This window comes from Pezoporus flaviventris, unplaced genomic scaffold (genome assembly GCF_033815535.1).
Source record: "Pezoporus flaviventris isolate CSIRO_AGI_PZ_B2104156 unplaced genomic scaffold, CSIRO_AGI_Pfla_v1 ptg000023l, whole genome shotgun sequence".
NCBI classification, from domain to species: Eukaryota; Metazoa; Chordata; class Aves; order Psittaciformes; family Psittacidae; genus Pezoporus; species Pezoporus flaviventris.
The window spans coordinates 14,616,232-14,639,009 of NW_026892571.1; the positions used below are offsets into that span (position 1 = coordinate 14,616,232).

At 44.9% G+C, this 22,778-nt stretch overlaps 1 protein-coding gene across 1 annotated transcript; it reads right to left on the bottom strand.

Annotated features, from left to right (window-relative positions):
* Nucleotides 1–297: 297 nt before the first annotated feature.
* Nucleotides 298–19,663, bottom strand: HMGXB3 (HMG-box containing 3). The gene is made up of 20 exons (XM_061456910.1): nucleotides 19,525–19,663; nucleotides 18,714–18,864; nucleotides 18,133–18,307; nucleotides 17,121–17,684; nucleotides 16,387–16,485; nucleotides 14,756–14,887; nucleotides 12,327–12,739; nucleotides 11,808–11,983; nucleotides 11,424–11,521; nucleotides 10,765–10,863; nucleotides 10,083–10,232; nucleotides 8,636–8,937; nucleotides 7,108–7,235; nucleotides 6,436–6,567; nucleotides 5,968–6,152; nucleotides 5,147–5,366; nucleotides 4,005–4,138; nucleotides 3,490–3,606; nucleotides 2,857–3,066; nucleotides 298–2,307 (listed from the first exon to the last, which is right to left on the bottom strand). The coding sequence occupies exons 1-20, from the start codon at nucleotides 19,631–19,633 to the stop codon at nucleotides 1,837–1,839; spliced, it is 4,065 nt and encodes a 1,354-aa protein (XP_061312894.1). The 5' UTR covers nucleotides 19,634–19,663; the 3' UTR covers nucleotides 298–1,836.
* Nucleotides 19,664–22,778: the final 3,115 nt, after the last annotated feature.

The following is a 22,778-nucleotide window of genomic DNA, read 5'->3' on the forward strand; positions in this document are numbered from 1 at the left end:
CTCTGAAAGTCACCTCAGGAGCTGCCCTGGGAAAGGCAGAACAAGAACAGGGGAGTTGACCATCTGCAAAAGAGCTTATAAGAACTGTACCTCAGCTCTATTTAGCAGGATAATTTTACCTGACACTCTGGTGAAGTGACCCAAGCCATGTCTCAAGCTGCTCCTCTCAGAACACCAGGCTCTTCCTTACCACCGTGGCAGTGCTGAGCAGAGTCATGATGTATGTGCACCCAGTGTTTGTGCCCTTTCACACTGCAGCTCTCCAGGTCTTGTACACAAAAAACCAAGTTACTCAGCCACAGTTTCACCCCAAAAATTGGAGATAATTTATTAAATTTTATCACTGACTGAAAAAGTCACTAATGTCTCTTAATAATAAGTTAATGTTCTTAACAGAAAACCCCCAAGCCATATACTGCATTTGCTCAGACTTAATACATTAACAGTATGGTACTCAATAGGTTCCCCTTCACAGAAGGGAGTTTTCAACCACACCACAAGCCTCTGAATCTTCCCCACTGCTCACTCCGGCAAAATAAACTCCTGGATGGCAACTTCAGCAGTCCAGCATTCCACTTCTCTTTTGTGTGGGTCACAGCACCCACCCACCCACCTTCACCTTCATCACCAGCAACAGCAAGAGGGAGAGGGCAGCAAAAAATGCATGTAACTTTACAGCTGCAGCCCAAGGTGTTCTCCAGCCATGCTGCGGAGGCAGAGGTCTCAGCCTGACTCTTCTCAAGGAGCTGATAAAGCAACCTGGGCAGCAGGAGGCTGCTCTAACCCCCACAGCACTGTGTGGACAGGGGCAGGAACGTGACACCTAATAGACCACTAAGACTGCCTGTGCGGATGCAGCTCTGCTAGTGTTTCCCCTGAGGGTGGAAGACAGAACTCTGCTTGCCCTGCTCACACTGCATTCGTCCTTCCTCCTTGGCTCCACAGACATGTTTTGTGATTCTGTTCTAAGGGCATGACAACAGAAAGGCAAGTCCTTGAACAGAATGAAACCACTGAAGAAAGCTGTCCAGGACAACAGCACAGAAATTGAGTGTCCTCCTTTCCACAGCCACCTCCTCACATCATGCTCATACTGCCCACCACCAAGCTTGGCTCCCCTGGGGCTCACCCCGTTAATTCTGACTTTAACATACAGAAGACTCTTCACTGACTGTATGTTTCAGCTTCTACATTACTAGCGTTTATCAAAAGGACAAACAATTCTAGCAACTTTCTGCAGCTGAAGCACTCATAACCCTGGACCCAGGATTGCTGCCCAGATACAGCCGGTTAAAGCTGCATGGCTCCTCCTCAACTAAAAACTCCTTGCAACCAATGCATACAAGACCTCTGCAAGATTTCCAAGCAGGAGTCAGTGTCCTAAATTAATCTATTTGGACCATTTTGGAGGAAATCTTTGCTGTCTGCCACTCATGCTGCTCCCACACCCCCAGCCTGCCACCAATATGCACAAAGAAGTCAGCAAGCAAGATTCAGAATTAAAATCCCTGTGTGCTTGATACTCCCTGCTCCCAGGAAGGCCTCTGCCCTCTCCACTTGCCTGCTGCAGGAAGGGTGATGTTTTGCACAGTGGGTCCATCACACACCTCAGGAGGCAGCTCCAGCCTTCGTCAAGGGGGTGATGAACCTGTGCTCACAGCAGCTATCATGACACTATGGAAGCACACAGCTCTTTGGTCATTAACAGCAGTCAAAGCCACCAGCATCACATCTCCAACCTGTAAAAAGTAAACCCAAGCCAGACAGCTTGCAGAAGCTGACCAAGCCCACCCATCCACACGACCAGAGAGAGACACCAGCAGGCTGGTTTGTTACTCAGCAACCTCTATCATCCTCCTGCTTCCCCTCCTCATCCTCTTCCGTTTCTGTTTTAATCTGGGCCACCCCGAGCCGGTACAGAGCATCGCGAATCACCACCTCCCCAGGCTGGCAGCTCTGCACGATCTCCTGGATCTGCCGATTGACAATTTCCCTGCTGGTGAGGAAGTCCATGAGGCGGTTGTAGAGGTAATAGTGTGTGGCATTCTCGAAGGTGATGGGCTTTTGGCGGATATTGCTGGTTTTGCTGTCGTTGATAGCAGCGATGATAGCGCTGTATGGCTCCAGCTCACGGCACAGGGACATGCAGTGGTGCTGAGCCGTTGGGTCTCGGGAGCTGTTCTGCTCCAAACCCGTGTGAACAATTCGGCGTGCTGCGGACTTGGTGATCGGGTGCTGCACAGAGTGCTCAGCCACAGTCATGTCCACACTGTAGTGCTGGTCGAGCAGTTCAGGGCAGGACACGTACTGCAAGAGAGACATGTACCAGGTAGAACAAAAAGCAATTTCCCGCAGCTGAGAAGAACAAGACAAAGCTAGCACTTGGTGGAACTCCAAACAGCACTATGACCGACGACAGAGGGAGGGCCAACTGACTCAGGCTTCCACTAAACACCATAAAGGTGGTCCTGTATGCACCCCACCTCACACATATGCCCTCAGAGATAACCCCAAGGCATTAACAACCCTCTTCTTCTCCCATTTTTCAAGCAACAGCAGTAGTTTGAGAGAAAGGAGTGTTTGTGTCAAAGTGACATACTCAAAATTTCAGGATTTGAACTGCTCTTCCTATTAAGAAGCATGAACTTAATGTAATACCCCAACCGACAGATAACACTTTCCACTGTGCTCAGAAGCTGTGAGCTGGCAAAGCTGAGAGTCAGGAGACACTGATCAGGCCAAATTATCTTGAGGCACAACACATGTTACACATACTTTTTTAAAGTTACTTAAATCTCACTTGAAACTTTTCCATATGGGATTGTCACAGCAGAGTGCAAAGTGAACATAACTAACCGTTGGAGGATCCATGGGGTCAGAGAAGCAGCCCTGGTTCTTCCCCCACATCTGGGAAGTCAGGCTGGAACAGCAGACATCTGCACACAGTGCCACTGAGGACGCTGTATCAACAACATACACTGGAGGCCAGTGACGTGAGGAAACCAACAAGTCCACGTGATCCCGGGCATTTTCTCCTCTTACAATATACTTGGAGCCACACACAACCTGGAAAGAAAAGGATTAACACCAAACAACACACTAAAACTGAAAACTTATGGGAAAAATATAGCCTTAAAATACGCAGCTTCCTTTCAGGTATTCCAGAAAATACAGTAACTAGCCCGTTACTGTCTCTGAATACATTCTGTTTCCTCCTCATACGCATTCAACTTTATCTTGTTCAAGAAGAGGTAATTTTCAGCTACACATCAGGAGCAACATCAAAACCAGGCTTCAGATCACTAGCTGATATTAAAATCCCTCCAGGACTGGTCATACTCTGAGCCCCAAGGCAGTGTGTTTCATTCCAGAGGCCCAGAGGCACCGACTCCATTGCTTCTATTTAATGAGGGAGTTCCACACTGGTCAGTCAGGTAACACTGAATATAGCAAAGCAAGAAAAAACATTGCAACTCCAGCCCTCCTTACCTGATGTGGACACACTTTGTAGATTTTCCCTCCTGTGTGATGAGCAGAGGGTTGTGCAATACTTGTCCCATTCTGTACAAACTCATAGAGAGCCAGGAGGGAGTAGCAGAGCTGGGCCTAGAAAAGACAGGCCCCAGAAAAAGTCTGGATGTGGTTAAAATTAATGGACTCCTCCAGGGGTAGAAGCCTGCAGGCAAGGTTTCCCAAATCCTGATCTGCACTTCATCCAATAACTTCCTAGTCCCACACTCAGCACTGTTAGGATGACAAGCAATTGCATGATGCTGAGCCTGTGACAAGGTAATTACAGGCTTCCTTTCTTCTAGCCCACAAAGGTTCAATTTATTTTACCATGTGTAAATTATCCTATAATGTGTAGGCATTCACTTCTAACCCACCCCTGCCCTCAGTGCAATCAGATGAGAAGTTAATTAACTAGGATGGCAAGTGTGAATGAGGGAAAGAGTGAAGAAAAGCTCCACTCCTGTGGAGCGTGTGGGCAAACAAGCCATTACCTTTGTATCTGAAGGCTCCCAGGGGATGCTGCACTGTGTCAGAAAGCTCTGCAGCTCTTCTTCACTGTAAGAGCTTAACAGCTCAAGCCTGAGGATTTCTTCCTGAAGGAGCCTCACCAAGGCACTCCCATTACCTGCAAAGGCAGGAAACAAGTCTCAGCATTCATTCTCAGGAAGGAAAGTCACCCAAATAATTTATTCCAAAGACTACAGAAGCAGAGACTGCACAACCAACTGCCAGCAAGAGAAACCCATGAATAGCTTGAAGTGTGTCACAGCCCACACTTCTCTCGAACCCTCTGTTAATGAGGTCACCAGACTGAGCTCAGCAGAGCTGCAGACTCCAGGAGCACTTCTCTATCCTGTCGTTTGTAATCTTTAAATTACTGCTGGACTGACACAAGGATAAACAAGTGACTGGAGAGTGCAGAGAAATGTGACTGCAGCCTTCACGCTGAGCAGCTCTATGCTTACCCTTCACATCTCCCTGGTTCTTCCTCTGGAGCTCCATTTCCAGGAAAGCCCATGTAACCCCCCTGCAGCTCTAGAACAGCTGCAGCCCTATCTGCAAAGCCAACTCATACACTTGTTAAGGTTGCAAAGCCAGCTTTCCTTCTTATACCTAATGCCTAAACTGTTAAGGGAACTGGGCGCTAACTAAATTCAGCTCTCATACATCTGAGCTTATTCATCTCATGGTTTCTTGTTACTTGCCATCAATGACCTGCATATACTCAGTATTGACAACACTGATCAGGACTACCACACCCACCTCCTAGACTCTTTAAGTTCTGTAAAAACTTATTCACCCTTTACTGAAATAGTGATATTGAGCTGCACTGCCTGCAGCTGTCACAGTCCAAGTATCAGTCTAACAGGAAACAAACACTGACTGGCATTGAAGTTGTGCATGCATCCCTCTGCAATCAGACTATATCATCTGAGGTGCAGCCTCAGATGCATCAGAGGACACCAATGTATTCAAGCTTTCCTGGGCAGGCCAAAGCTCAAGCTTACTCACCCCAGCATTCTTGCCTTCTCTCAGCAGACATAATTGCAATCGATAATTCTCAACTCTAAAGATCACCAAAAGCCACCACCACATAAAGCACTCCCTTAATAAGCACAACCTCAGCAGTTACCTGGCATTGGCTGTGCATCCAGGTTCTTGTCCTTCTCAGTATTGATCACCACTGCTCCTCTCATCAGTGGAGGGAAGAAAGGAGCAACAATAGAAGCATCAAACTTTGTGATGGGGATGCTAGAAGGAAAAGCCATCTGCTCAATCACCTCTGTCTCCATCGTGGACCAGAAGTCTTCTACATTCACTTCACTTGATGGCAGGAATTCCGGCCAAGTAAACTAGAAAGAGCAAGAAATACACTAGTCAAATACAAATAGCCTTAGCTCAACTGACAGTTTTGAGTGAGACAGCCTCACTCAAGGCATAAGGACTCCACAGGAGAGCTCTCAAGCCAAATACAATATGATGGCTTCAGACTCCTAGAGTTCCCCACCATCACTTTTCCTCGGGTGAGAGTCAAAACCATTTATTTGACATCAAAGCCAGACATGCTGCATAGGATAAGTGGGGCTTTTCTCCCCACTAGAGAGGACAACACCTCAAGGAAACTGCTGTTGGAGAAAAAACAGAATGCTTTCATGTCACAGGAAGAAGGCCAAGTTCAGCAGCTTTCATCCAAGGTCCCTTACTCTGAGAGGCTACTGGACAAAAGCTGTGGTCCAGAGACAAAGGATCTTGTTTTCCCCAAACCATACATCAACCCCTCTAAGAGGAAGTGCAGGCATCACCACTCCAGCCACATCCTCTTACTAGCCATCAGCAAAAAACTGCTCACAAATGTATAATGTAATTATTATGCATTAGAAAGACCAGAGTCAGCAAAAATCATTACGATCTGCTTTGAACACAAACAGGATCTGAAGGTTGTGAGAAGCCCACCTCTATGTTTTTCAGTGCCAGGACATTTTCCACATTCCTCTGGGCTATTTCCACCTTGGGGGTTATGCCACAGATTCCACAGATCATATCATTGTAATCCCGGACTGTCAGGCATTCAAAGGCCCAGTAGCCATTGCACAGCAGTTCCTGGAGCTGAACCTGCTCATCAGGGCTCAGACTTTTTTCTGAAAAGAGAACATGCCACTATTAGAGCTTTCACTTCCTAAAGTCAGTGGAGAGGTGCTAGAACTCTCCTATGCAGAGTTAAAAACAAAGCTGTTCTCCAGAGAGCTGTTACAAAGAACTGGTCATCAAGATGTTGTTTGGTTTAGGAAGTGATTTAACAGAAACATACCACACCAGAATTTGCCTTTCTGTAACCTAACAATCATCAGGAGGTCAGTTTGGTTTGTTACAGTAAAAAAAAACCAAATAAAAAACCACAAAAAACCAAGAAGGAAAACCCACCAGTTTGCTCCTGAACAGAGTCAAGGATATTGCCAATAGCCACCCTGGGATCCTCTCCAAGTTTAATGTGGTTTCGGATTGCAAACAGAAGATCCAAGCTCACTAACAACTTGTTACCCACATTGAAAAGGCCTGCAGTTAAAACACAAAACACTTATTGTTCATAGAGTTCCAGATCTTCCTCACAAAGAAATATATTCCTTACTGATATGTAACATACAAACATGGTTCAGAGGATAATGGAATCATGCGGATAGTGCTTCTGGGACTGTTCCCTCTACAGATTAGCACATCTCAGACTTCATGCATTTAAATTTAAATGCTTTTAAATTTAAAAAGCTACAAGGAACAGCAGCAAATCCATCTCCTCAGCTCCACACTGCATTGCAGGAGGCCCACACTGACTGCCACTCGAGCCTCACCAGCCAACACTGAGAAACAGCTCCCTGCAGAGATGTTTTTGACTCATCTCAGGGGTTGTCTTGCAGAACACATTTACCACTCACACAGCGAAGCAAGGCACAGTCTTCCTCAAAGCATTCATACGTGCTTTCCCTCAGAAATACAGATTTACTTGCAGAAGAATAGTGCAAGTCAAAAATAATTCAAGCTGAATACACTGGGAAAGGCAAAATGCTTTTCTGTAAGTTGGTACGCTGACATTTTTCCTACCTGTGTAAATATCAGTGAAGCTATGGAGCGCCAGACACTGCAGGTTCAAGCACACTTTGACTTGAGCTGTAACCACCTGTAATCTATTCGCTGTCAGCAGCCAGCACTCCTGAGGACCAGCAAGGGAACTGTAACAGACAAAAGGCAACTAAAAGTCAAGCCAAAAGGGGTTTTAGTCCAGTCCTGCAGTAACTTTGGATGTTCTAGAGGAGATGAGTTCATTAGTAAGTCAGTCTAAGCCAGTTCACATCATTTCACACCAGAAAAAGAAATAACTACATTAAAATGATCCCCCTGGCAGAGTCAGGTCACTGCTCACATTCCTTTAACAGCACTAAAACATCTCTCCAGCTCCATACATCAGGCACATAGTATTGGAGAGTTGGAGAAAATCTACATCCCCAGCTGCCCTGGAAGAAGTGTCAGCCCTATTGCTGGTACAACAAGTGGTGGTTAGTAACACATTCTCCCTGCTAGCCTGTCCCTGCACAGAGATTCAGAAAGGCTGCTCCTCTGCAGTACAGCTGCTGAGGAGGAAGTTCAGATAGAAAAATGCCAGTTTTGCCCTAATGCCAGAAATATAGCTGAGAAACCAGGAATCAAGGTGAAAGCTAAGCTCCCTCCCACTGGCACGAGTTTAATTAGAGGCTACACAGACACGTATGAGAGTCCAACTGCAAAGCAGCCCAGCATGGAAGCAAGGATTTACAAAGCACAGGTTAGTAAGTCACGAGGTGAGGGACAAGGGGCAGGATAGCACTGTTCTGCAAAAATTACTGTGTATAAAAAGTACCTCTCCTGGAAAAAAAACCTCAGTTAGTACTAATCTGACCAAAGGGAAAACACACAACTGGTTATAAAGAAAATCTTTTTCATTGAAGAAGGAAACACAACAGTAAACTACCCAACATTTTGCTGTGGGAAACATTTCAGCTCATGCTTTTGACAACAAAAGGATGTCTGGCAAACTCGGTAAGGAGATATCCTACAGGCTTTCACAGAAACCTGCTTAAGGTAATCCAGCCTACATACTGGTAGCTTCTGAAAGTATTTCAGGTTTCAATTTGGATATCTGTTCAAAAAAAGGATTCACTCAAGCCCATGCTAAGCCATGAAAAGAATGAAAACAACATAAGCAAAAAGATCACACAGGAAATATTCAGATCAGGAAGAAAGAGAAAAGAGAAATCACATAATGCATATCCCACAAGTTTGCATCTGTCAGGCTCAAAACAGAGTGGAAAACAAAAAAGGGATGACTAATGAAAAGACTTTGTTTCAAGATAGAAAAAAATAGATCTAGACTTAGCAGTCACTTTTGATCAAGCTCTCCCATTGTATAGAAATGGCAACTATGACAAATTATACTGCACAGGAGAAAGCAGCTAAACCCTTTCCACATGCATCTAGCTTAGTGCCACCTATATATGCTTCAGTACCAGGGCTACAGCAAATACTATTTCAGGCACGCTTTAACAGAGTATTAGCACAAGGTTGAAAGAGTCACAAGTCTAAAACAGAATCTTACTTCTCTCCCCCTTTGAACAGTGGGCTGTTACAGAGGAGGCACTGCGCAGATGGAGACTCATAGTAGTTTGACCAGGAGGTCTGCTCTATGGTGACTGTCTCCTCACTCACGTTGGACAGGATGAGCCGTGAGCTGTTGAGTTCCTGGATGAGCGTGAAGACCTCTGCCAGCTCTGATTCATTCTCTGGGATCTGCATTACCTTGCGCAGCAACTGCAAGGTGGACTGACGCTGGATCTCTTTCTGGGAGGGGGTTAAGGGTTCACTGGTGTTCAGCACATCAGACTGACATGGACTCACCTCCTAAAAAGCAAGCGAAACATATTCAACTAGGCAGGCACGGGGTGAAATGTTAAGAAGCCCAAAGAAGTCAAAAAAGGTAGGAGAAACACAGTAATCTTTGCACCCAGCAGACTCGACTTAATTACAGAGCTCAGTCTTTCAGGAACTCCTATAATACTGCTAAAACCACCAGATTTGTCATTAAACTGGAGCATTTGGATTAAGGATCAAGAGGGTGAGGACAACCGTGTGACAGGAATGTTAAACACATCTAGAACCAGAAAATAAGAAAACAAACTAAATGAGGAAGAGAGGAGGCACATGCCTCTCAAAATGCAAGCTGAGCTAAGGGCACTGCTGTTCCTGACACAGCTGCTTACACTTGAGTTTCACACAGGCCATTTCAGTTTATTTACTTAAAAAACATTACACAGCCATGTTCTTCAAAATAAAAAAGACAAGTGGAAGAGTCATATTACCACAGAGACTAAAATGTAGCCTGTCTGTGCTGAGTGGGCATTTCAGCTAAGAACAGGACACCTCCTTTTTCTCCTCTTCTTTTTTTTTAAAGCAATTCTGTATGAGAAAAACTGAAACTTTGAATGCAAAAAATCCCCAAACAAACCAACCCCAGAATTTATGATTTATATCCATGTAGAATAGCAGACAGATGAAAACCACCTTTCTACAACAAGAAACAAATACTACACCCTGAAATAAATTTAGGCTGGAAGTTGCACTACAAGCCCTTAAAAATAGGAAACTCTAATAGAAGATGTACTAACTTAACTGACATTAGCCACAAACTGGTCACGAACAGAGCATACTTGGGAGTTTCTTGATGAAGTTCAGCAAAGCTGACACAACGAACGTGACTTTAGGGGTGATTTCCCCAGCACGTACTGACATGTTATAAGCATTTTTAAGCTACGGAGACATCCAGTGGTAGAACTGAGTGCTCTCAGGCTCATTCTCAGCCTGAAACACCAATACTGCAGGAGTTGGACAGTAACATCAGGAGTGTTTCCAATAGGACATTATTGTTACAAACGCTTACAGTAATGAAAAAAAACAGTAAGATGTTCCCATGGGCACTAGCAAACTAAAGTACTTCCCTGCCCACCCCACGGCAGCCTTTTGAAAATACAAGTTATTCTGAACCTTACCAGGGATTTTGCTGTTTTCTCAGCTCTGTCTTTGGCAAGGTTGTATCCACAGCTTGGACAGATGCGTGGCTTGTGCCTGTTTGTATACACATAACTACAAGAGGGGTTCTTGCATTTCCCTCTGCCACGTGATGTTGCCAATCCCAAATCCTGAATGACACAAAAGAAGCATTTACTGAACTTGACTTTTAGCCACCTTAGACTTTTAACAGTTGGACTTGATGATCTCAAAGGTCCTTTCCAACCTAAATCTTGTTGTGATTCTAAGCCAACAAAGTTCTAGAAAAGTCTGCTTGAATATCACACTTTTCCCCCACTTTACGATGCCCCGTTTAAAGGTCAAACAGGCCCTGTCACTTTGCACAGAATACTTCTAACTGGCATTCAAACATTCTGCGGCCAGTTCCAGAGCCCATAAGCACTCACACACTGAGTTCATTCAGAAAGCACTGATCCTCCCTGCTGAACTCAAGGAGGGGTGGGGATTACACTAGGACATGAAGGAAAATCTAGTACTTAACAAGACTGAACAGTATACAGTCACCCTGGATTAGATCAACAGATGATAGAGTACAGATTGTCTCACATTAAATAGGAGAGACATTTCTGCAAGTCAGTAAAGTCACAGAACAGCCTATCCCATTCCCTGCAGCACAAGTCAGACCATCTGAAAAATGCTCACCAAAGTTACAGTGCAGCTGTACTTGTAGGAAGGGAATATGTCTGGTTTGACCTCCACTACTTCAACCTGAGATGCCCTGCTGGTCAAAGCACTGTGGGGCTAGAGATTGAAAGCAGAAAAAAAACAAACACCCATGAGATCCCTACTTCTGAATACATATATCCTGTAAGCAATACCTATTAGCATTTTTCCCTTCACAATAAATCAATTAATGTTCATTTAATATCAGAGGACTACAACACACTGTTTTGCATACTAAGGCATTACAATTCACACAGAAGTATTCCAGCATCTTGGCATACTCTTGTCATATTTCACAGGTGAAAGACTCTACACTCAGTATTGCATGTCATATTATCAAAGCACTAGCAGATCCTCAAAACATCTTCTGGAAGTAACTGGGAGTTTCTCAATGCAGTCAACAGAAGTAGTGTCCAACAGCATTTCTCAGTTCACTTCTACATGCAGCCATGTCACACTGATGCTGCTTTTGAGCTGTATCATAAAAGCTGTCAGTCATAGATCTTATCATAAGACTGCTACATTTTTATATTCTATTTCTCATCACTCAGGTCATATCATCTGTGAAAAGAAAACCAACAAAACACACAGAAACAAACAGGAAAATAATATGCATTTGAAGAATAAAGTATAGGTACCTTTCGCTCCTCGGCACTTGGTGGCTGCAGAACTGACTGGCCCAATTGTTTCAGTGTACTGGGCTTCAAGCCTGATGTTCTCACAGGGGAATGCTTGTCTTGAAAGAGAAAAGGGATGCAGCAGGTTAGATATGAGAAAATAGGACCTGTTTCATTCAACATCTTTGCTAAATGCCATCACAGTCATGTGAGATTTTTTCCTCTCAACTTGGAATGACCCAAGCAGGTGTTTCATGGCCCATTTACTGCACACTCAGAGAGTGCTTTTCTCTAGCATAGGTCACTATCTCCCTTCAGGCTTATCTTATTATGTGAGAGAGAGCACCTCAATATGGTGAAGACAGACAATTGCTCCCAAAGCATTCCAGAGAATACAGCTCTTACCAGCATTCCCAAAAGCCTGTCTGTTGCTTGACTGTTCAGTGCTGGCTTCTCTCCCCACGTTGGCTGGTGCAGGCAGAATGGCTCGCATGGGTCTTGCTGCAGCCAGCAAGGAGGGCTTCGGTCTTGGTTTACTCTTTACTTCTTGTCCTTTGTGTGTAGGAGTTGGAGCATCAATTCTGAAAAAGGAGAGCTACAATTGGTAAAAAATTCCATTGATTCCCCCTCAACCTCAATTTTCTTCTCTTTCTTGAGCTGTGCTTTATTAGCACAATAATCACAGCTATTGTGAAAGGAGAAGCAGCACCAAGGATACATCTGCCCTGTGACCACAGTTTGTCATTTAAAAAACATCAGCCCTGATAAACAAACTCACAAAGGAACAATCCAGAACTAGCACAAAACAGATAGCAAACAGAACAGGTCTTACAGGAAGCACTGCCAACGGCTTTCAATTTCCTGGGTTAGTCCCATCGGCACACAAGACATCATATGCTCCCATAACACAGAAAACTGACTTACCCCACTGGCTTTTTTGCAGAGGCATTTGGACTTGTCACCTCAGAAGACAGTGGCATCCCCATCCCTACACTATCTTTCTCTGCCTGCTCTGTGGACGACTCTCCTTGCTGTTGACTCTCTTGACTCAGCACCACTCCAGCAGCACTCTGTCCAACTTCAGCAAGCACACTGTTTCCAAGAACATGAGCCTCAGAGACGATCACTTCCTCCCACTCCAGCTCCTGCATTTGCTCTCCAACAGGCACAGCATTCAGCAGCTGGCTGACAGCTTCAGAGCTTTCCAGGGCAGACTTGGAGGTACTTTCACTCACAGCTGCTGGCTCTGTGAATACTGACTGTTGACCTCTTTTAGCTGCTGGAGTTTTAAGAGAGGTGCCTGAATTTGGCTCAGATTTGCTTTTTGGTTGCTTTTCCTGGAAATAGAGATAGTTATATTTCAGAGCTCTACACTTTAACAGATAAGTTCGCTTCACATATGCCAGTTTGCCATGGCTTATTTAATGCTGGATCAAACCAACAGAATCCTAAGTATTTAAGCAGCAAGTTGTACAAGAGCAGAAAGACATCATCTCCTACGAAAGCAAGTCCCTGTTAACATTTTACCTAGCCTCCTGGCCCTCCATGTATTATTTTTAGACACTGTTTATTGTGAAGTATCAGTCTTTCTTAAACTCCCTCAAATACCATCATTAGCACCAACATCACAAACTCACCCACCACCCTCTGTAACAAGGGCCCACCTCCTACGCTCCCCTTTCAAAGCTTCAGCTCTGATGCTGTCCTTTCACAAGATTGAGAAACCAGAGGGAGACAGAGAATGCCTATCTTCCTATCTTTTCATATATCTATTGATATATGAAATATATATCTATTGATATATGAAAACCATACATTTGAGCAAGTCATGAAACAGAATTACTTTAGGAAGGTTTTTTGGCTTTAAGAAAAATGTTACCTTCAAGGCTAAGGTTACAGAACCCATGTACTGGGGCCAAGAAAGGTTTGATGTAACACTGAATTGGTATGCAAAAAGACACCAGGAATAGAACCAAGAGCTTCTGGCATGATAAACACATTAATTCTAAGCTCTCTACAGAGTTCATACTCAGAAGGATAATCCAGGTGCTTAAAAACAGACACAGAATCAATCTTAGAATGGTTTGTTTGGAGGGGACCTTAAAGATCATCTAGTTCCAACACCTTCCACTAGACCAGACTACTCAAAGCCCCAGTCCAATCTGCCCTTGACATCTTATAACCTATGCTCTTTCCTAAGGAACAGAAGGGTATGTGCATATTCAGTTTCAGTCCTACTGATGTTATTGCCAGTTAAAAAGTCTGCTGGTGCATGTTTTTCCTAGGCATGATACCATAGGAAAAAAGTTGAACTGTTTATGCAAATGTGTACCCAGAAGAGTAGAATGAAACTGAAAGCAGGAAAACTCCTCTAAAAGTTTTCAGCTCTAATCAATGCATGATTTAACAGGAGCAGGCATGCCATATTTAGCCAGAAACACATTTTTGCCGTTAGTCACCTACTTCAGCAGGTTTACAGAACAAAAGCTAAGACTCCATCGTCACTATTCATGCCCTACCACACAGGAAGTCCAGCCATCAGATCAGACACTACAGAGTTTGTAAGCTGCCTACAAAAGTTCTTGCCCCTAAATGTTTAATGGACCTGGAAATGAAACAAAGAAGCTTCAGAACAAATCCATAAAAAGTCACCGAATGTCAGTGTAAATGTCACACTGACTATCCTTGAACTTGTGCTTGAGCAGCCTTGTTTCAGACAGAGATTTAAGGAAGAACATACATCTATTCAGAGCTGGCCAGTTACCATGACATTGCCAAAGTTTCTGGAGGAAGTTGTTTTTGCTGTATACAGCTAGTAAAGATGCCAACAACTTGGGCAGAGTAGGTATCATGTGGAGGAAGACTTTTCCACTCAAACTTCACAACTCCACCAACACCTGGTGATTTCCTTCCAGCCAAAGGTCAGAACATCATGAATGATCAGACATGTGGCCATGAGTCAACAATACCCAAAGGCACTTCAGCTTTCACTAGATCAACTTTATTAGCTGGCTCCCAAAGGATCATATACCTACTACAGTTGAGAACTGTTCCTCCCTTCTGTTGAAAAAAATGCTGAAAGACCACAGAAAAACCTCAGTTTGTAGAAGAATTTCAAATATAGAGAAATTACCAAAAAAAAAAATGGCTTAACCGATTTCCTGAGCTTAGCTAGGGCTGCAGCAGGAAGAACAGGCAATGTCTTCCAGTCACAGGAACTATAGAACACAAGGACACGGATTGCTTCTGGCATTATCTGACTTCCTGCACTAGATCTATACATCTAGAAATACCAGACATTCACAAAGACAGTACTTTTTGTCTAAAAAACAGGGAAGAAAAGGCAAATTTACCTTTGGGATCCATTTTCCTCCCAGGAAGTTCCCACATAATGGGCATTTTGGTGGCTTATGCCTGGTGACATAAGTGAAGGAACACCCAGGATTGGTGCAATTTCCATGTCCCCTTCGAGTATAGGTGGTTGTCTGAAACGAGAGTTGTCAAGAATTTCTCTACAGAGCTGAAAAAACCACAGAGCTGAGGTCATCACTCCCTTTCTCCTCATAAGCACTTTACAAAGTGTTATTCAGCAAATCACCAGCACTCCACTATTATTCCTTTCACTGATCAACCACCACACAGCTGGATCAGAGTGAGTCAGCACCATAACTACTCTGAGTGTAAACGCTCAGTCTATACAAGTCTTCACTGTTACCAGAATTAAGTTCAAATTGCAGAGCAGAGATGAACAATGTGTATAAACTACCATAAGGAGACGCTAACCTTGCGTTTACAGTGATGTAACAGTTCTGAGCAAATCATAGTAAGAGAGTAAAAAAAATGGTTCGAACAGCAGTCCACATCAAGGCCAGATGGGATTAATAGACTCATGTCAATAGAGCAACAAGACATGAAGCCAAGCACTCATGATGTAGAGGCAGTTTTCATTGGTGACTTACTCTTGGATGCAGTGGTCAAGCACCTCCCTGGTGCTTTAGTGTAACTTACTGTGAACTACTGTAACACCAGCAGCAGCACCAGGCACTATTTATAAAAGCCAACTAAAGCAGAACCTGTCATCTTTGCCAGGAAAACTCCATCAATACATTTGAGCTTCTGTCAGCACAGCACTTGATATTCTGAACTCAACACTCCCGTGGCAGTTGCTGTGCCATAGGTCCCTAACTAGGTATGGGGTTTCTTGAGAAATGCAAGCGCTGCTGTCAAAGAAGTAAGACCCGAGTACTTCTCAGGAACTAACACCTGAGGTATTTCTAGTCTCCCCAAGACACCTGGAAGAATACGACACTATGTGCCACTACAAGTATCTGCAGTTTTCCACCAGCTGGAAGTACAGAGAGCCTGGAAAACAGGATTTGAGGCGAGCTTATACAATCCAAGGAGCTGTGCTGACTGTACAATAAATTCCTACAATGCCTACAGAAACACAGGTGGCTGCAGTGGTTAGACTGAAGAGAAATAATGGTATTCTTCCTAATACAACAGGCCACAAAATCTTTTATGCAAGTTCTCAAAACCTTAAGTGACTGTTCCTCGCCTGTCACATGGCCAAAGCAACAGCCACCCAAGAGACTGGAGAGTTCACGTTTTCCTGTCAAAAGAGTAGATTCTTGCCCTTAAAGGGATGGACACTGGCATTTTATGAAGACAAATACGCATCCAAAGTAAAGGACACAGACCCTGGAAAGGGCAACACAAAGTGCTATTGGGCAGACGTGTTGTGATAGCATTATCTACTGTTTCCAAGAACTCCTTGAGAAAGAAGGCAGCAGAAGACCCTATAAGACACTTCAGAATTCAGGGACCCCCATTAGCACATACAATGCATAAAACCGGACAAGATATAAACTGACACAATGGCTCCATATTGGACCATGATCAAACCCTTCCTACTCTAGTTACGACAAACCTATAGTGACATATCCATACCTTAAAATACCACACAAGACTTTGAATCTCTTACCAATTTAATGGACGCTGGGTTCTCCACAACAGAATGAGCTGGCAAAGGTAACATAATGAACTGTGTAGCTGGTGTGGAGGGGCTGCTCTCTTCAGTATCCTGAAATGAAGTCAAAGGGAAAATAAATCCAGAAAACAAGAGACATGGTGATCTGTGTTCCACTCTCTCATGAACACTACCATTGAACATGTGTCTTAAGGACTGATGAGAACAGAAAGCAGAAAATAGGAGTGATCATTTCAAAAGCAATGGCCTAGCAGGTTCACTCTGGAAATTACTAAACTCTCCACAGATTGAAATTGAAATCAGCAAATCCCATTCTTACCAAAATAAAGGTTTCTATAACCTATCCCTAAAACCTCAACTTAAAATGACTCCCTTCTACCTCTCTGCAACCAAAAAACAGCTATCAGGAGGTAACGTTTTCTCCTCCCTAAAAATCTGTCCAAAAAAAACCAAATCTGTTCAACTGTAGAACCTACCCCAAGTCTTTTTATAAGAAAAAACTAAAAAACCTCAAGCAGTCATCTGAAGACAGACATCATATCAGCACATGTTAGAGCCAATCTGCAAGCGGACTCTAATCACAGAGTTACAAAAGGTGCTGTCTCCTTCCCCACTGAGCCTAAGCCTTTCGCAGCTATCAAAAATCTTAAGTAAAATGTGTTAAGCAACATTTGGAGCATTTCAGGTGAGAGTCTGGCAGGAGTCTGAGTCTCGCTATTAAAACTTACCCTCCCAGTCACCACGGTCACCACAGACACACCATCTGACACCTGAGGACGGGCCACAGCAATGTTCCCATTGGACATGTCTGTGGGGTTGTTAACTAGAGTCTCCTCAATAACTACCCGAGCTGTCTGATATGGTTGCCCTTCTATTTCCAAAGAAGCCTCATCCAAGAGGATATCTCCAACCACTTTCTCTGTCACAGGCCCAACATAATGAGAGAGAACCTCCGTTGCAACTGCTTCCTCCAGAGCATCTGGCTGGGTGAAGGAAGCAGTGTCTTCTGCCAGCCCTTCGATGGCGAGACACTGCTGGGAAATGCCCACATGGCTTGAGTCCACAGAAAGGACGTTCTGCACAGCATCACGGGGGACACTGGTGATGTTCGTGGAAGCTCTTAAGCCTTCAGACGCTGCCTGACCCTGTGTGACACACAGTTCCAGAGACTGCCTGCTCCTCTCTTCATGAAGAGTGGTTTTGGGAATAATGATATAGTCTGAGCGAGGAAGAATCTTACGGAAACCTGGAATGTCTGGAACTACTGCAGTTAGAGCGGACACCTTGGAATTCTGTTGGCAAAAACAGAGTACAGAATAAATAAATAAGAGAAAGGGAAGAGATTCAGGTCTCAATCCAGCTATTTTAGAGCCTGAAGTTTAAATCGTTTCCTGAAGTAGATTGCTGAGAATTTCCCCCATGACAGAGCCGGCAGAATCCCTTTCAGCCCTGGTTTTACCACCCACTTTACCATCGGTCAGCCTGATGACACAACACAAAAATGACTATCCCCATCAGCACGTATTAGACATATCTGTCATGAATTTAAAGACATTATTCCGTACTGAACAGAAAGCGAAAGCAAGACACAGGGGCCTCACATACTGCTTCTTTACAGGCTCTCCTAAGCAGAAATACAAACTGGAAACTGCAGTTAAATGATCTTCCAACAAACAGCACTGGGTGAGCAGTTAAGTGCCTCCCTTTATGCAGCAAAGAGCTGTCAGGAAGCAGACTTACCGGGTCCAATCCCTCTTTCTCTAACTTGGCTTTCTCCAAGTAATAGCTTTTTTCAGCCACACTGAGCAACCTCCAGCTCTCACTGATCTTTTTGTTGATTTCAGATTGAGGGAGGTGGGGGAGCTCTTGCTGTACTTTCAAGTAAATATCATAATAGTAGAGGAGGTAAGCAGATCTGAAATTAAATCAGACACCACAATGGTAAGGACATTCTACATAAATTCTTCTGGCAAAAGAAATCTACAAGTTTTATATTTGTCTCAAGGTCAGATGACAAGTATGTTACATTCAGTTATACTTGTAAATGTGGTTTTTAACCAAATGAAAACTAACATTCTAGGGAGAACCTCTTAAGTAGGGACAAAGAGTCTAAGGCAAATATTCTGGGGTAGACAAACTTTCTATCAATCAATGTAGCACCTCTAAAGACAAGAATATCAGAGTAGGCTCAGAGTGTCAAACTAATGTTTTCTACGTGATGTGTTACACTACGAAGTGTCCCAAGCATATGGCAAAGTTCATTCTCATCAGAAACTGTTCCCACAGCACACAGGAGCTGAATGAAGACACAAGGAACTTACCTAGGCTTTTTGGCTTTTTCTCCATGATCACCAGTGCTTTTGTACTTCTTTTTCTTCTTAGATGGCACTGGTGATGATGCATAAGTGTAAGTGCCCTCTATTTCCTCCATTACCACAGTTACTTCAGTGCCATCATACGGAGCCTCCATTGCTAAAAACATGTATTTTATGTTATGCACTTGCCAAGTTATACCAAATTTCTCAGAACAAAGACCACTCTTGATCATCTTTGTAAGCTGCCAGCACCAATGGCCTGTGAGTTTGGCTGTTATTAGCTAAGGTAAGTACATGTTAGCTATTATCAATTTTTAGAAGAAACCACTTTTATTACTACAACCTCAATCCCGTCTGTTCAGTGCAGGCACACTGCATCTGCACTCCAAAGCTGCAGTTCCCCAGGAACCTCACAGTTAAGTTTGGCAATCCAGAAGGAGCCTCACGCCCAGGAAGCAGGTGTCCAGCAACAAGGTACCCCTGCCATGTTCCCAAAAAATGACGCCAGAGCCTGAATAAGCACGGAAGCCTCTCAAGCCACCAGATCTCTAAGGCTCCTGGCTTCACACCGATGACGGCCACAGCCTTCGGGGCGCTGGGAGGCAGAGAAGACACGATAAGCCTCAGGAACTAAAGGGTAACGCTACCCGGGCTCAGGCGCAGCCCACACCTGACCCGACCTCGGCCCCACGCAGTCACTAATCCTGGGCAAGCCCATTAAACCCAGTCCTGTCTCCCGCACAGCGCCCACAGAGCAATGGCCAACTTTCCTCCCATGCGCCCCCCGAGGAAAAGCCCCATTCCCTCGGGCACTCACCGGGCAGCACTGGGGACGCGCGACGGGACAGGCAGCGAGCTGTGGTCACATCCCAGCCGGGGAGCAGCGGCGCGGGGGAGGCAGCGCCGGAGCTACGGGCCAGCCGCATGGAGAGGAGAGCTCAGATGGGCTGTGCGGGGCGGGCCACACCGGCATACTGCGCCGGCGGCAGGCCTGGCCCGGCCCGGAGCACTGGGGCAGCACCGGCACCACCACCGGAAGTGCAGGCGGCAACATCCGGGTCGCTGCGTGACGGCTGGAGAGGGCGGAGCCACGCCGGCGGGGAGGGCGGGGCTGGGGCAGCGTCCGTTGGTGTTGTGGCGGGAAGGAGCGTGAGGCGGGAAATGGGTGGTGCGCGCGCGCGCTGGGTGTTTCCCGCCAGTTCTGACGGCGGCGCGGGGCCGCGGGAGGAGCGGAGCGCGGCACCGTTAGAGCGCGGTTAGCAAAGGGCTCTGTCTGCTGGAAGTGGAAGTAGAGCTCTGTGCTTGCGTTCTCCAGTGGTGCTGGCCAGGGTTTTGGTGTGGCTTACCACAGCCTGTCTGCCTGATGGTCTCAAAGCAGCAGGCACAGGCATGTCCCTTCCCCTCATGAGGGAGGAGGTGAAGCTCTGCTCCTTTGGCAACGTAGTCAGCCCTGCTTCCCGTTCCTGGTGATGAGGCAGATGAAGTGGCAGCATGAGGTTCAGATCTGAGAAAGCTCAGTGCCACTTGACTAAGGTGGTGGGTGTTCCACAGACTGCTGGGTGTACATCCAGCGCCGTGCCACCATAGCGGAATGGGAGCCCACAGATCCTCCTGCCAGGAAATGGCAGCCCTTAAAGTATTTTTGGGGTCATCGTGTCCCAGCATTTCTTAACATTTCTCATTAGTTTTGGGGAATAGAAGTTCCCAAACACAACAAAAGAATTGTTTCCTCTGTTTCCATGAACACTAAAATATAGCATTTTGCTCTCCAGGGAACAAATAGCCTCTTAGGGCTCTCTACTCATAACCCTCTTCCTTTGCACCTTTTGGAGAGTGGGATGTTGCACAGTCCTTGCTTTAGCATGTTTTTCAAATTACACATTGTGGTGGTTTTATTCATGCCTATTTCTGTGTTTTACATCATGGCTTCTAACTTTAGAGAAACACAAACCACATCTATCTTGTGCCTTTTTGGATCTCAGAGAAGCACAATAAGGGCTCCTCTTGTCTAGTAAACCATTAATAAATGCCACAGAGCAGCAATACGACAGTATGAAATCTGCAACCAGTTAGTTACTCTGAAGTTCTACAGGCGTTTATGTGTTCTGCTAGTGTTTATGTGCAATAATTGGTGGCAAACTGTCTGTTCTGCATCAAACACTGCGTGGCTTCACACAGCCCTATGCTTTTCCGTACTTTTGTTCGGATCAATACACTAGAATACTGTTGGAATTATTACCTACCCAAATATATATATTAAAAAAAAAAAAAAAAAAAAGGTTTTGCAGTACTCATGAACGACGGAAAAGATAATTTAAGAGAAAAAATCTTGAAGGACAGTGGCTGTGCTTCCATTGTTTGTGGAGGAGTTTTTAATGGCATGCATGCTGTCAATGGTGTTAGAAACTGAAACACCTGAATTTGGCATCTTGACTCTTCCATGGACATATGTCTTTATGTCAGAAGTATGACATCAACAGCATGTAAATTAATATGCTGTAGTTAGTATTTATTAACAATTTATTATTAATTAGTGGTATCTATTGTAAGCCCAAGGGACTTTACAAAGGAGTACCAGCTGTGTCAGGAAGGGGAAGGCACGCTCCCCCCTGGACAGTTAATGCATCATTACCTCAAGAAATGAAAGGTAATGGTGGAGATAGATCACACAGGGATCTCCCTCTTCATTTTCCTGATAAAGTACAAAGGCCACTTGGAGGGAGTTCAGAAGGCAGCCAGGCATGCTGAACTAGAGCAGGTACCAGCCTTTACTTTTGAAGAGTCACTTCAGAGTCTGCTTAAACAGATGAGAAATCTTAGCAGATTATTATTAGCTTCATCCATCTCGAGCTCCCTCATCTGCAAAGCTTTCCAAGGCTGAATCCCTTCTCCTATTCAATCAACACAAAGTTGTCAGGCTGTAATGTGCGGCTGAGGCGTCTTTTCTCAGTGCAATTTGAGATCATCTCTGTGTCAGCCCCTCAAACAGCACCAGCTTCCAAGAGGCTTTCGTTACACCAGCCCTTGAAACAAAAGCTGTGTGAGATTGAGACAGCGTGGAAGTGAGGAGGGAAACACTGCCAGGGACTCTGGGGGTTGATCCTCACGGTGGAGGGGTTAAAACCCTCATGGGACCTGTGCTGAGCCTCATCTGTGGTGAAGGAGGTGTGCAGGGAAATTTAAGAGCACTCTGGTAGACCAGCTGCAGTCACCAGGAGCAGTTTTCATTAGTCTTAAGTCATTTTAAACTACTAGGACACTACACTGGTGACCGTAGGGTCACATTTGCCTTTGAGAGTACAACCACACTGAACTAGCTCCTCCAAAGCCCTGCACACATCTGCTACAGCTCCCATCTCACCCTGCCGTCCACAGCCTTTGTGCTGATAGTAACTGCAGCAGCGTGATGGAGCAGCCGTCAGAGGGCTGGAGACAGGGAAGGAGCGTCTGTCTGTCTGTGGAAGGGTAAAGGAGCCCCTCAGAAATGTTGCAGTAAAGATGTTGCTATTTATACAATGGCACCAGCGGAAAAGCAAAAAGGGGGTTGTATTTCTGATGAATTCTGGCATGTTTGGGAGCTGTTTGCAAGAACAAACATGAAGGATCTTAGAAATGTTAACATTTACAGTGTTTCTAATTATATACACAGGTGTCTGGGGAGTTGGGGGTTACAGCGCAACAATACTTTGTCTCTTCAAGGTGTCTGTATTGAACAGGCACAGCACAAAATAACCAAGCAAGAAAAGGAAACGAAAGTTCTATATTTCATTTTGGTAGCAAAAGGTAACTTCTTGTTTTATCCAAAAAAAAAGCGGGCATCAAACTGATGGAGTTACTGTACCAACCTCTCATTTAATCCTCCAGGATCATAAAAGATTTCAATTGCTCTGCAAGGCTGCTAGAGCCACAGTTAGCGCACAGGGGGAAAAAATGCTTCCCTGTGAGGGTGCTGAGGCGCTGGCACAGGGTGCCCAGAGAAGCTGTGGCTGCCTCATCCCTGGCAGTGTTCAAGGCCAAGTTGGACACAGGGGCTTGGAGCAAGCTGCTCTAGTGGAAGGTGTCCCTGCCTGT

Bases quoted from the DNA above. Each gene is read 5' to 3' on its own strand.
- HMGXB3 (XM_061456910.1), bottom strand. From the start codon at position 19,633: ATGCGGCTGGCCCGTAGCTCCGGCGCTGCCTCCCCCGCGCCGCTGCTC. The intron at 18,308-18,713 runs GTAAGTTCCTTG...ATTTAATTTCAG, and splicing joins GAAAAAGCCAAAAAGCCTAG to ATCTGCTTACCTCCTCTACT. The intron at 16,486-17,120 runs GTAAGTTTTAAT...ACTTCATTTCAG, and splicing joins TGACCGTGGTGACTGGGAGG to GATACTGAAGAGAGCAGCCC.